General features: G+C 43.2%; 1 protein-coding gene across 1 annotated transcript in view; it reads left to right on the top strand.

Annotated features, from left to right (window-relative positions):
- The first annotated feature begins 39 nt into the window (after window positions 1-39).
- Window positions 40-13,007, top strand: part of scfd2 (sec1 family domain containing 2) — a 101,933-nt gene continuing 88,965 nt past the window's right edge. The window contains exons 1-3 of the mRNA XM_022203034.2: window positions 40-968; window positions 1,593-1,761; window positions 12,353-12,480. Of these exons, the coding sequence (XP_022058726.2) occupies window positions 155-968; window positions 1,593-1,761; window positions 12,353-12,480 (1,111 nt within the window). The 5' untranslated portion in view covers window positions 40-154. The remainder of the gene's footprint in view (window positions 969-1,592; window positions 1,762-12,352; window positions 12,481-13,007) is intronic.

Genomic DNA, 13,007 nt, shown 5'->3' with positions numbered 1-13,007 from the left:
GCAACGAGTTTGGATGACGTATTTCTGCTGCGACACTCTACTGCCACGTCACCTTTAAGAGACTGGTGTGTTTGTTTTGCTGGAGCTACTTCAGCTGACATTTCGGATGTCTTTTTGATTTCGTCGTATTTAGCGAGCTGTCGTTATTCGCAGAATGCTGACGACGGAGGATTTCACGCACTTTCCGCTGCTAATGTGGGAGAAGGTGCTGTCGAAGGTGAAGAAGGCTGTTGTTTTCATGGATGACAGGTGTGCAGAGGCTCTCCACTGGAACGGAGGGGCTGCTGCCTTGTTGGAGGCTGGAGCCCGAAATTTAAAGCAGTTTTCCAGCTTCGAAGCCTGCAGCGTGAATGAGCCCAAAGCGGTGTTTGTGGTGAGCACTCTGTTGAAGGGGACAACCATCGACATAATTAAAGACATTATATCCCTCAGTCACTTTCAGTACTGTGTCGTTTTCACCACCGTTGCACACTCTGTACACCTGCTAGCTAACAATGTCACAACAGAAATGGAAGGAAGCCCCGTGTTTGAGCAGTTCGAGGAGAAACTCTGCGAGTGGATGGGAAACATGAACTACACGGCTGAAGTCATGCACGTTCCAGTGGTCTTCGCCCCTGTATCACAGCAGTTGGTCATCTTACCTACGTTTGCTCAGCTGTTCCCCCTGCTCTCACCAGACCTGGACACAATCAATGCAAAACGACCAGAGAAGAAGAGATTTGGAAGCCTGGGTGATGTAGACATACACTCCCTCCCTGCTGAGCTGCAGATTGAAGTCAAATCCTTAGCTTCAGCTTTAAATTCAATGTTTGAAGCCACAAGTACGAGGGAGGAGAGCTTTGCTGTGGGTCCGATGAGCCGCCTCATAGCAGGGGAACTGGCCAGTCATCCTCAAGCAAAAAATCGAAGAAAGACAGCCCCTAACAAGGCATCTATCATCTTTGTGGACCGAACAATGGATCTTACAGGTGAAATCTACGTCTGTGTTATGTTTGATCAGTTTGCAATGGTGGTGAACCCTCACCACAACACATACATAACCTTGTTCAGGCTTAATTCTCTGTGTTCATGGACTGATCTACAAGTACATCCTGAGACCAGTGTCTCTCTAGTATAACATGCTCATATTGATGTAGGACTGATTGAGTTTGACAAAATATGTAACTGCGATTTTCCAACAGATATGGCAAAATGCAACATAATTTGTTAAAGCTTCAGGTCAATACTCACTGTGTAATAGATTTAAAACACATGGTGCAACACTACCACATGATAGACCAGCAAAAAACATTTCAAATAAAATAAAAAAAAGTACCTTTCTGTAAAGAATCTCTAACCTTTAAACAAGTGTCCATAGCTCAGGAGCAGCATCTATGTGTTGCACATTCTGCAATAAAGTAAAAGTAATAAAAATAAAACTAGACTGCAGCTGTGAATTGCTTATTGCATTGCTTCAAATTGCAAATACGATATGAAATTGAATGAACAGTTCAAGTCTATATAGATGTTGATATATTGTTAGCATCTTTTACATCTTTTATTGAGTAGATAGTTGGTCTTTTTAAAAAAATTTACCATTTCTTGATTTACAGGGGCTGTTGGTCACCATGGCGACAACCTAGTGGAGAAGATTCTGACTGTGCTCAGACCTTTACCGGGCCATGTGACAGATGTGCAGGTGGACATGCTGGAGCTCACAAGTCTACAGCGAACCCCTCACTCCCAGGACACGCTGGCCCCTGGCTGTCTTGCACAGACCCAGTGAGTGCCTCTCATCTTTCTACAATTTTTAAATACTGTATTCCTTTACAGCAATAGCCACTTGTCCTATTTATGACACTGTATACACACACCATAGGAATACATACTGTGACTTTGTAGAGACTTTGATTAGTTGTGATCATTTAATACATTTCTATTCAGCTATCACTTTAAACAAAAAAATGTAAAGTTCTCCTCTAGGGAAATTTAAGTATTCTACCTTATTAACATGTTTATTTGGAGTATTTTATATGCTAGAAGGCACATCAGGAGTGAAATAAGCAGTCAGCCTCAAGGCATTTCTTGAAACTGTGATATACTGATAATAGTCCCAAAAACACTGATTCTGATTTGCAAGATTTCATATGTAACAAACCGAAGGATCCATTCCTGTCAACTTGCAGGGTTTGGGGTTTCATATGTTTCTATTCACCTTCAGAATCTGTCTGGTTTGAACGTGTATGCCATGTATTCCTCCACTATGACAACCTGCCATTGTGAACCGTCAAGTAATTTTTATTGATAAACTTAGTAGATGGTGTAGAGTTACATTTAAGCCATGATAAGCATGAAAAGAATATTTGAATTGAAAACAACTTCTAAATGTCTGACTTCAGTGCACACAGAAGAGTTTCTAGGGGTTTAAACAAGGACAGGAGAGGGACAGAAAGGTTTTTGCAGGTCAGCTGTACCTTTTTATATCTATATGTCTCAATAAAATTTCAGATAGATTATTTGACAATGCATGAAATGTGAACAGAGTTCAGAAAGATCAGCTCAGTGTTGTGTAACAGACCCAACATAAGATTGAACAAATGTTCATAATGCAAAAACAAAGGTGAGGCCTCTGGTGTTGCAGACATAAGCCTTATTGGATGAAATTTATTTGCCATGGGGACAGTTTAGTGGATTTTGAAATTACATGCACTGATAAGTGATTTTAATCCCATCTGGAGCCCATTTGCATGTGACTTCTCTCTCTACCTCAGAAATAATTAAAGTCATGATTTACAGCTCATTACCATCCTCCCATTAGGAGAGCAAGATCCCACGGGTTCATTGAAAGGGCTGTTGTAATGTCACCTACAGATAAGCTTTCCATCTCAGAATCTGCTTTCCTATGGCTGGCTTTATGTGCATTGAGCAATGCATACTTTACCTCTCTGGCAGCAGCCCCTTTCTTGCTGGGACAGCATGGGACTAACCAATCCACAAGAGAAAATGGAATTTCTAAGAAAAAAAAAATTGACATCTTATGAATTAAGCTTAATTAAAAAAAGATGAACAAGTTAGTCTGAATTTGAACTTTCTTACTGAATAGGGCTTTCTATGTGGAGTTTCCATGTTCTCCCTGTTCCAGTGTTTCCTCTGTGTGCTCCAGCTTCCTACCACAGTTCAGACATGCAGGTTAGATTGATTGGACACTCGACACAATTACATGTCTTTCCCACAAAATATACTTGTCTCTTTTAACAGTCTTCTGTAATTTGGCAAAGGTTAAATTGCCACCCACAGTGAGTCTGTGTTGCAGGGAGTGTGGCAGATATTACCATAACCACGTCTCCACAGACTATCAATCTTGTCTTATGCTCTGACACAACTAAAACATACATTTGTGCACACTTTCCCCACCTGGCTGAATACACATATGCACGAACACATGCTCGCCAGCAAGAGTCACCCCCCTCAAAGAAAGTGGGCTGAGTGGCACATGACCAGAGGTGCCAGTGGTTCAGTGAATCTTGTCTCGGCTGTGCAGACGCACGTGTTGGGCGCCTGCGGTGGAGTTGTTGTACATGGCAGGGATTAGTCCTACATCATGTGTTCCACTCCCGCTTTCTTCTCCTTTATGTGGTTGCTGGAGGAAAAGACTTTGACTAAGAAGAAGAGTTTTGTGGCCGGAGCTGTCAGGCAGTATGACCGACCACGGTGATTTCATGACCGGGCTCACACTTATGCTGAAACTACGGGGGAGGTTCTGTTTTAATGGAACCCGTCTTAGATCTGTCTAGCCAGTGCTGTTTAGACAGTGTGTGCTGTAGCAGATAATACGAACACAGCAGGGGCAGGTTGCACCGACCCTCGGATGTATGTAAATCTGGGGCATGTCAACCGGATACCTTCAGTATATCAACAAATGCATGTCTGAAGTAACTGCAGTTGGCTGTAAAGAGCTAAATAGTCTCCAGAAATCATTAAAAATTCCTCACAATGTGCAAGATGCTGCAGCAACAAGGTCACCCTCCTGCATTGTTTGCAAAAAAGGGTTAATGGTACGATGATGGATAAGAAGCATGGTTAAACTTTAGACAGAACAGGCCAAGGAAAGATTGGCAGCTGTACAGAGGCTGAGGTGCCAGTGGTACGGTTTGTAATCATTGTTATCTTTTCACTAAATATGGCCAGACTCTCAGCCAGCACGCCTTATCTCGCCACAATTGATGATCAGTTCAGATATTGGGTATAAGTTCTAGCTGGTGCTCAGACACAAACATACAGATGAAAGAGTGCTGCTACAAGTAATAAGGAGTAATAAGCAAGCGGCTGTGCTGGTACCGAGTGTGTGTCTGATCGGGGCCAGCCGGATCAGCAGGAGTGTTATTGCCTGCGCTATCTCTGAGCATATGGCCAAGTTGAGGCTTATCGCAGATGTTTAGGAGATTGAAGTGCTGCTGAGGCAAAGCAAGAAAGAAAGCCTAGAGTTTCCACTTTATTTAACTGCCTTCAAGTGCGCAGCTCACTGCAGACTGAGCCGATGTCAATCACTCTAACGTGTTAAAGTCAGCGCTCTGCAAATGCATGTTTTTAGAGGTGTACTGCTCTTATATGTTAATCTCTCCTGATGCTGCTAAATGTGCAAAAGCACACATTTCTAAAAGGGCTTGTTTTCTCTGCACAATGCGAACTGTGCAAAGCGTTAGACCCTGCTGGCTCTCTGTGGTTTGATTGTCTATATAATGAGTTCCCTCCTACTGGAGGGAACTCATACATCTATGATTTGTTGAGCTATTATTAACTTGGACCACAGTGTGTTTTGATTGGTTTTGTTGTGTAGACGAGCTCAGGCCTTTAAATATTAGGTGCGGGCCTAATTTGGACCTTTTGCATGATATTTCCTTCAGTAATTCCAGGATATTTTTATAGATTACTGTGTCTTAAACATTCTGTGGGAGGTTGTTGGTTCTAGCTCTGAAGGAAAGACCCCACACTTACTTTGCAATTACTGACGTATTGTCTTTCATAACCTGGTGTGAATTTTCCTTATCCTACAACCTGACTTTCACTCTGTGGTCCGAGCAATCATGCGAGAGAGAAGCTATGCTCTGTGTGGGTGTCTGTTCACGCAAGCTCACACTATGCCTATTGAGGTTTTTTTGTTCCTCTGCTCCTGTATAATGGCACATGTTTTATAACCATTAAACTGTGCCAGGATGCCCGGTTTGCTGTATATAGAAAGATGTTGAGTGAAAGTGGCAATGTTCTTTTGTGTGTGTGTGTTTGTGGTCAGGTACCTTCCAGCCCAGTCTGTGTAATTTGCTGTGCTTGGCTTCACAGTGCTTTTGATCCTGAGTAGGACATATGAACCCTACTGGTAGAGGGCACCAGGTTTCCCTCATTCTCAGACTGAACCCTACACCCCCATCATTTGGACCTCAGTGCTGTGGTGGGGGTGTGTGCAGTGTGGGCAGAACCGAGTACGGGTGGCCAAGGTGCTCTGGGTCTGCCTCAGGAGCTGCTGAGACTGAGCCAGGCAGAGTAACCGACCGCACCCTGCCATGAGAAAACAGTGCGAGGCTGCCATCCCCTCAAATCTGCCCTGCAGATTCTGCATGCGTACCACTAGGAAGAAGGAAAAACACCTATTTCTGTCGCAGCTGGGAAATATGAGCATGAACAAAAAGCCATGCATGCTGATTTCAGTTCTGGCTGTATGGGAAAAGTAACAAAAACAGCGGAGATAGTAGAGTGTGGAGAGCAGAGAGCAAATGACAGACAGCTGAGGGTAGCTAACCCTGTTTTTACCCCACTAAGAATAAGAAGGGAGCTTGAAAACTGGCCACGTTCATTCTATGGTGGTTCCTTATAGGGAAGAGATTGTTTTGCTTTTCTATACTTAGACAGTAAACAGTGGTGCAAACAGCTAAATGAAGATGAACTCTTGCAAGTGATTTGCAGGATAAACAACAACTGTACCCCATCATTACTTACAATGTAATACGTTCCCATACTAGGCCTATAGAGTATATAATAGAAAAGGACAAACACTGTTAAAACATGCTATACTGTCTATTAATCCCAGCCAGACATCAAGTTCTTGGCCTACTGTGATTGATAAAAGCTAAATTCGTACAGTAACTGGTTTCCATGTTTCTCTTTCATCATGGCTGAACCTGCAGCATGTGATGAATGTTGGTTTGTGGAAAATAAATAGCCACTGTTTATACAGAATGTCTGCTGGAAGTAAAGGTAGTCATGGCTGTAGAAAATTGCTTTTTCATTTCAAGAAAAATCACAACCAGCTTTGCTTCTATTTATTATCATCGCAATATAGAGTGAAGATCAAACCAAAATAGTCACAGAGTAATTTGTATTCCTTCTCTTATCCTTTTATAAAAGGAAACCAATTCTCAGTCTGAGTCGAATGCGACTCTACACAAGGCCAACACAGTCTGGATGCTTTGATCTGTTATTTAATTATGATGATTTTATCAGCATTCCCTAAAGGTCAATGACAGCTGCAGTTGATTGCAAAATAAAGTAGATATAAGCTGAAGTATTGCATCAGAGATGCAGAGATTTAGCCATTTCTTAAGATTCACTGAGCTGATGTGTCCCCTGGTCCATCTCTGATGTTGTTTCTTTCATTGCCCAATTCTGTTTTCTGTTCCAGTGTAGAAGGTATCTCAAGCTGAAACCCTCAGTACATCAATCAAGTAGATTACTCACACCTGAACAGCTTGTACTCTGTGTTCCCATCGAGGCTGAGATAACATAACCTGCTCTGTCTCGTCTGCTGTCTTCTGCTCTGTGGTTTAATTTTCGATACAGAGCACACTTTGTGTTTGGGAGAGACTATGCACATTTATTCAGTAAGTTGATAAAACACCCCCAAAGATGGTGCTTTACTTCCTCCAGCCCCACTCCTTCAAAGAACCCCTACTGTTGCCTTTCATTTGAAGTGGTAAATTAGGCCATACATGTGAGGGGATCAAGGCTCAGCTTCTCCCATATTTTATCTACAAAGAGGAAAGTTTCTAGCATGTTTTCACTGTAACTTTGTTTGGAATACGTCTACGGCTATTCCTCTCAATTCAATTATTGACCTGTTTACTGATTGGCATATAATGTACATGATTGATTTTTCTTCAAAAAATCAAGTTGACCATTCAATTTAGCTTCATACTTTTTTTTTTGTTGTTGTTTTGAGTTGCACATGTGCATTTATCAGCAACAAGAACAAAAGATAGTGAAAGTCCTCTGTACTGATGACAGTACTTATGGTGGTTTGACCTTTTCTGGCATCATGTTTTCCACAATGGCACCTGCAAGTTTTCTGTTCAGGTGCTTGGAGTGTGTTGTCAAAAGCCTGCGCAGTGTTTTGTGATCATTTGAAGTACTCGCATACTTTTGAAGGCTTGGGTCTTTGGTAACTTTGTACTGAAGCTGGTTTTCTAAAGCTGTAGTGCTGATATGAGTGCAGCTGACCGATGAATGGAGCCAACAATGACTGATGTCAAGTTGATAAGTCGTCATACAGAAGAAAATACATCTGTTACTATGTCTTGAAAAGATATATTTAAAAACATGTTCATTGATGTAAAATATTTCTGTTGACTGCATTTTTCACATCAGTGTTGTCGATTATACCGGCTAATCATGGCAGCCCTAAATAATCTATGTTCGTTCAAATATACATTTTCAGATGCAAATCACATCATATTTTATATATTTTTTCGTTTGTTAATTGGAATATTTTGAAGTGTTTGCTGTAAAAGATGCACATATGTTGACTGAAAATGGATTTAGTGTTTTTTATGAAATTTAATGGAAGTTTTTCCAAAACATAAATTGTGCTGCTAGCCTCATGCTGAGATGTAGCCTAGCCGCGCTAGACCCATGTTCTGAAGGCACAAGGGTCTAGGACTGCTTGACAGGGAGGGAGGCGGGCTAAAAGGTTGTCTTTCAAATCACTCTGCAGCAACTGGGTAGGTATACAACCAATCAGTGCAACGAATAGGCTGACGTAGTTCCTAGAGCGCCGGCAGATTGTGGCTAAGTCCCATTAGCTTCCCAACCAGCGGAGCCAACTGGTATATTAAGGATTTGCCATATCCCGTCAGCATAAGTCCAAATACGTCTTTCTTCTCAATGAAACACTTCGGTGCCGTCCTTTGTTTATCTTTCAAATTGAATTTTAGCTTCAAATCTTTAAGGGCTGTGGCCAAAGCCGAGTCGAAAGATAACTGTTTATTGTGCGGCGGTTGTTTCTGTCAGAATCGTCGCGCCTCTGTCGTCACTTAGTTACGCCCGCCTTCTGACTCTACACTTCATGGTGATTCGTCCGGCCAGTTTTAGGAGAATCCAGCCTCGAGCCTTATGGAGGGTAACTAGACCCACCCTGGCAGAGAATTAAATTCGTTGCCGTGGGTTGTCTAGTGCGGCTAGGCTAGCCGAGATGAGGAGCAGACTACAAATCTTCGGCATCAGACTTTTTCCTTTTTTAAACTTGTGTTTCTCCGCTTCAGTCAATGCTGACTCCAGTGACATCTTCTCAGGACATTTACCAGTCTTCACTCAGCTCCCTCTGGAGCCACGAAAGGGTTCATACACCTATCCTCACATGCAGCTGCACTCTCCGAGACCTGTAAGTAGACTTTGAAGTGTAAAACCAGCACAGCAGGACCTTGGAGCGGGCACAAGGTGACACCAACATTTACAGGAACGGCCCTGTAATCATCCCTTTTAGTCTTTCTGCCTCCACTGCAGAGTAGGATCTGACGGATTCAACCACGGTGTCAACTCTTAGTGTGTCAAAACAGCGATGATGCTTGAGAGAAGACTGCTACTCAGCGAGGACATGTGAGGGCAGAAAAATGCCTTTACAGGATTGACCAAAAAAAGTCATAGAATGGTAGCTGGCCAATGAGACGTCCTGTTATGTCTGTGCTGATGTCTTGAACTTTTTGGTGCTCCTCTCCCATCCTTTCCTGGCTTCCTGCAAAACTCCTCTCCCTCCTTTCTTCTCCATAAATCCGCTGGGTCATTTGTCCCTCTTGCGAGAACACACAGACACTCAAGGCCAGGTCTGGTTTTGGTCCATCTCCTCCTTTTCTCTCGCATGTTATGTCCTGTGCTACATGGGGATGTTTACAGGAAACCGACAGTGTTTTTGGCCCCATTAAGCACACTCCATAAATTAACTCGGCAAGGAATGGGCCTGACCTTGCACAATTCTATTAGGCTGTATCTGTTACATGAAGTCCTATTGGGTAGTGCACACATCATCTGAGTCATGTGCAATGGGAAATGGATTAGGGTCTGCTTTTGCAGTTTGCTGAGTGTGAAGTTTTGATGCACTTTATCACATTGAGGATAGTTGCGTTCGTTTGTTCTGGACTGTACTGTGAGTGTGTTAATGTGACCTACTGCACAGATGTTGGCACACTCTGAGTAGTGGTGACAAACACGTGATAAGCCAAGTAGAACTGCTGCATTTAAAGCTGCCAGGTTTGCTATTTTTGTTTTGGAGAGTCAGAGTAATCAATTTGCCTCTTGTCATATCAAGCAGTAAAGATAGTTTTTGCTTAGATTCTTAGATATTTGTCTGTGAAGTTGCTGCACCACAACACAGCTGAATTCAAGTGTGGTGTTGAAAGCGTTCAAAAATTCTTACGTTCTTCTTCAGAAGTACTATTCTCATTATTTTTATGCAATATGCTGACCTTAAAGCCTTCATCGGAGGTACGTTTTCAAGTCAAAATACTCTCCAGGAAAATTGTTAAAAGAATCTTAAGTGGATTATGTGAAGTAACAAGGACACAGAAAAGTTGCTGATGATTTTTTTTATTTTATTTTTGCACCACAAGTTAATTCCTTTCACCTTTCTTAGATGAAATCTCAAGATACTCATATTGTGCTGTATAAACTGGTTCAATGCTCAGAAGCCACTTGAGGTAAATGAGAAATGATGTTGTTTTTGTAATTTGGATGAACTGACCCTTTTGAAGACTCATCCTTCAGACTTCATCAATTGCATGTACAAGTAGTGTGACTCACTCCTGAATCACGTTATGAATACTAAATTTTTTGGTGCTTGTGTGTTCGTGAGCGGGAGGCAGGCAGAGCAAAGAAATAAACACTGAACTCTGCGTGTACGCACACACATCCATGTTCAACCAAATGCTGAGGGGGCCACAGGATGAGCAGTAAATTGAAGAAATCCTGAGTCAGAACACTGTTAGCCATTCTTTTCTGCTGCATCATTCGCTTCCAGGAATACTAGCCCCCTCCTCACCTCTGTAGTCTTTAATGACTTAGACATAGTAGGAGGCACTTTAATAGGCATGTTCATACTTTAGCGCAGTACGTACATTAATCTTTAGGCTATGGTATTTGATTCTTAACTACCTTGTTATGCCCTCATTGCACATCCAGTGGAATTTAGTTTGGGTACAAATGCCCACACTCTCCAAACACACCCATTCAGTCTGTTCAAAAAGCCAGAGAGGATATTCACCATGCTGTACACAAGTCAAGTGCAAGAGTGCCCCCTTCAGTCTGCATCTAAGCAGCCTCTCACCAGAAAGCCACCCTGCTCTTCATGCAGATGGCCAAACACACCAGCTTCTCCTCTCCCGCCTCCTTTACCATAGTAGTAGTTACTCAACAAGGTTTCTGTCTGGCTATGGAGCTTGTCTCACACCCTGCCAATGTAAACCTCACCCCTCGTACCCCCCACCTTCGTCTGACCAAATGGCCCGCAGAAAGCATCAGGGGAGTGGGCCGGCGGCAGTGTTTGGGGGGTGGGCAAGAAGCCAAATGAGAACCACATTTCATCCACACTCTGCCGAGGCCCTCCGACTTCCAAGAACACACACGGATGTGCAGAGTTGTGTGCAAACATATACAGATGCATGTGTACTCAGCCGCAAACACATGAACCTACTCACGGCTGCTCGCATGTGGCCCGGTCAGGTCACACTGTTGGTATTTCAGCCATGACAAGCATGTGGGACTTCATGATTTGCGTAATCGTAGCAGCACTAATACATCATCAAGTGCAAGGGAGGTATTTTTCTGAAAGCTGAAATGCGGTGCTTTCCAGAAATGGTGCCCTGTCATCGGTCTTGACCAATAGCTGCAGTGCACTACATCATGGTCATGTATTGATCACAGCTTCAGAAAACAAGTTATTAAATACCTGATGTATTTTGTCCTCTCTATTCAGTGTGTTTTACCATGTCGCTCTCTCCGTTAAGCTCTTGTCCCTGGCTCAGTTGTATTTGCTGGTCTTTGTGTCTAGCTCTAGTCTGAAGATGGAGGGCGTCCCAGTGTGAGCCCCTCTCCTCCCCATCCAGCCCCAGCCCCAGCTCAAGGTCTGGAACAGATTACGTCTGATATTAAACACATGGCAGCAGTTAGAAAGGAGAAAAGGCGAGAGAAGAAAAAAAGCTTTGAAAAAAAAAGACAAGTCAGAAAAGAAAAACAGAGTGAATTTGTCAACGAGGTCCCTCCCACCTTCCCGCTCTCTGTCCTTTAGTCCATTTTCTCTCTTCAATTTCTGGTCAGTCCTGAGAGCAGATCATGTCTGCTTGCCTGAATAGCTGTCAAAAGCTCAGACAGAGATGTCGGCTTTTTATGCCCTTTGATCCAACTGGAGGAGTGTCAGAGGCTTTAACAGGCCCGAAAGTCTGAATGGAGACCAACTTAGGCAGAAATTTAAAATATGTCTTTAGCTTGACTTCAAATTCAAGAGCAATTTTATTCAATAAAAATATCACTGTCTGTGAATTTAATGATGACGAAGCTCTGAAGTGACACTCTTTTACGGGAAGACTTGAAGCTGTCTCAGCTCACAGCAGATGGTAATAGCCTTACACACATGCCTTGTCTTCAGTCTCCCATTAGAGATGAGGATCAGTGTGTTTCGTAACCTAGCGGATAATGAGACGAGGGACTGAGATGTGCCCTGCGACAGCATCAAGAGGAGTCCTGGTCTCCAGACTCTTTTGCTTTGTCGCTGATGTATGGACAGCGCTGATCAGTCCAGAGGAATGTTGGCAGACAGACGTTTTAGGTGGATTGAGAACATTCCCAATGTTCCCTCCGCTAATTTCAGCATTTTCCTGTGAGGGGTCCCACAGGGGAGTCACCACTCCCCATCCAGCAGGCTCTCTATCACTGAGACGAGCATTCAATCACGTCTAATGTTGTCCTTTTGCTGTTTGCACTCGGCGGCCTGCGAGCAAACAAGCACGAGCAGCAACAGTTGCTCAGCTTGTTTGCACTAGGGATCACAGTACAGATCCTACTGCGATGTTTTAATTTTCCTCATGACTAACCTTACCTGTTTGATTGTTCTACCTATCAGGCCATCTGCAGCCAGATCCCTGTGGGAGGCCATGCTGACCAGTAAACACAAAGAGAGTGTGATGGAGGTCCGTCGGCAACTGGTGGAAGCAGCCAGCAAGGAGAAGCTGCCAATCAAGATGAGCATGGGTGAGAATCAGAAAGCCACAGATGGAGCTAAAGTACATGTTTTGGTTCCCATTAAGCAAAGCTATTTTCAAACAATACACAGAACATAAAGAAAAGACTTTAATGTCATATAAAAGCGTCATGTATGGAAATTTACATGCTTAAACAGAAACGTGTGGCAGTAATGTATTGTTTTGGAGCAGAACCATAGCGCCTCCTACCCGCGTTCCTGCTCCTCTGTCTTTCTGTGTATTTGCCCATGTGGCCGCAGAGGAAATCTGAACCACATGTTGGCTCTATGACACACACTCACATGCTCCCTCACACACACAAATACGCTGCATTTGAAAACTTTTGTTGTTCGTTAATGAAGCAAAAGGGGGCCGAAGCGAGGGATAAAAATATGTGCAGGCACGCAAAAATAAAGTCATTACGTGCACGAGTGTACAGTGCCCTTGTGCATGTTCACCTTTATGCTGCCCTCTGACTCAGTAGGGAAATAGTTGTACTACACTCCCACAAACACACACACACACACACACACACAC

Source organism: Acanthochromis polyacanthus, chromosome 4 (assembly GCF_021347895.1).
Source record: "Acanthochromis polyacanthus isolate Apoly-LR-REF ecotype Palm Island chromosome 4, KAUST_Apoly_ChrSc, whole genome shotgun sequence".
Classification (NCBI taxonomy): Eukaryota; Metazoa; Chordata; class Actinopteri; family Pomacentridae; genus Acanthochromis; species Acanthochromis polyacanthus.
This window is presented reverse-complemented; position numbering and strand designations above follow the sequence as displayed.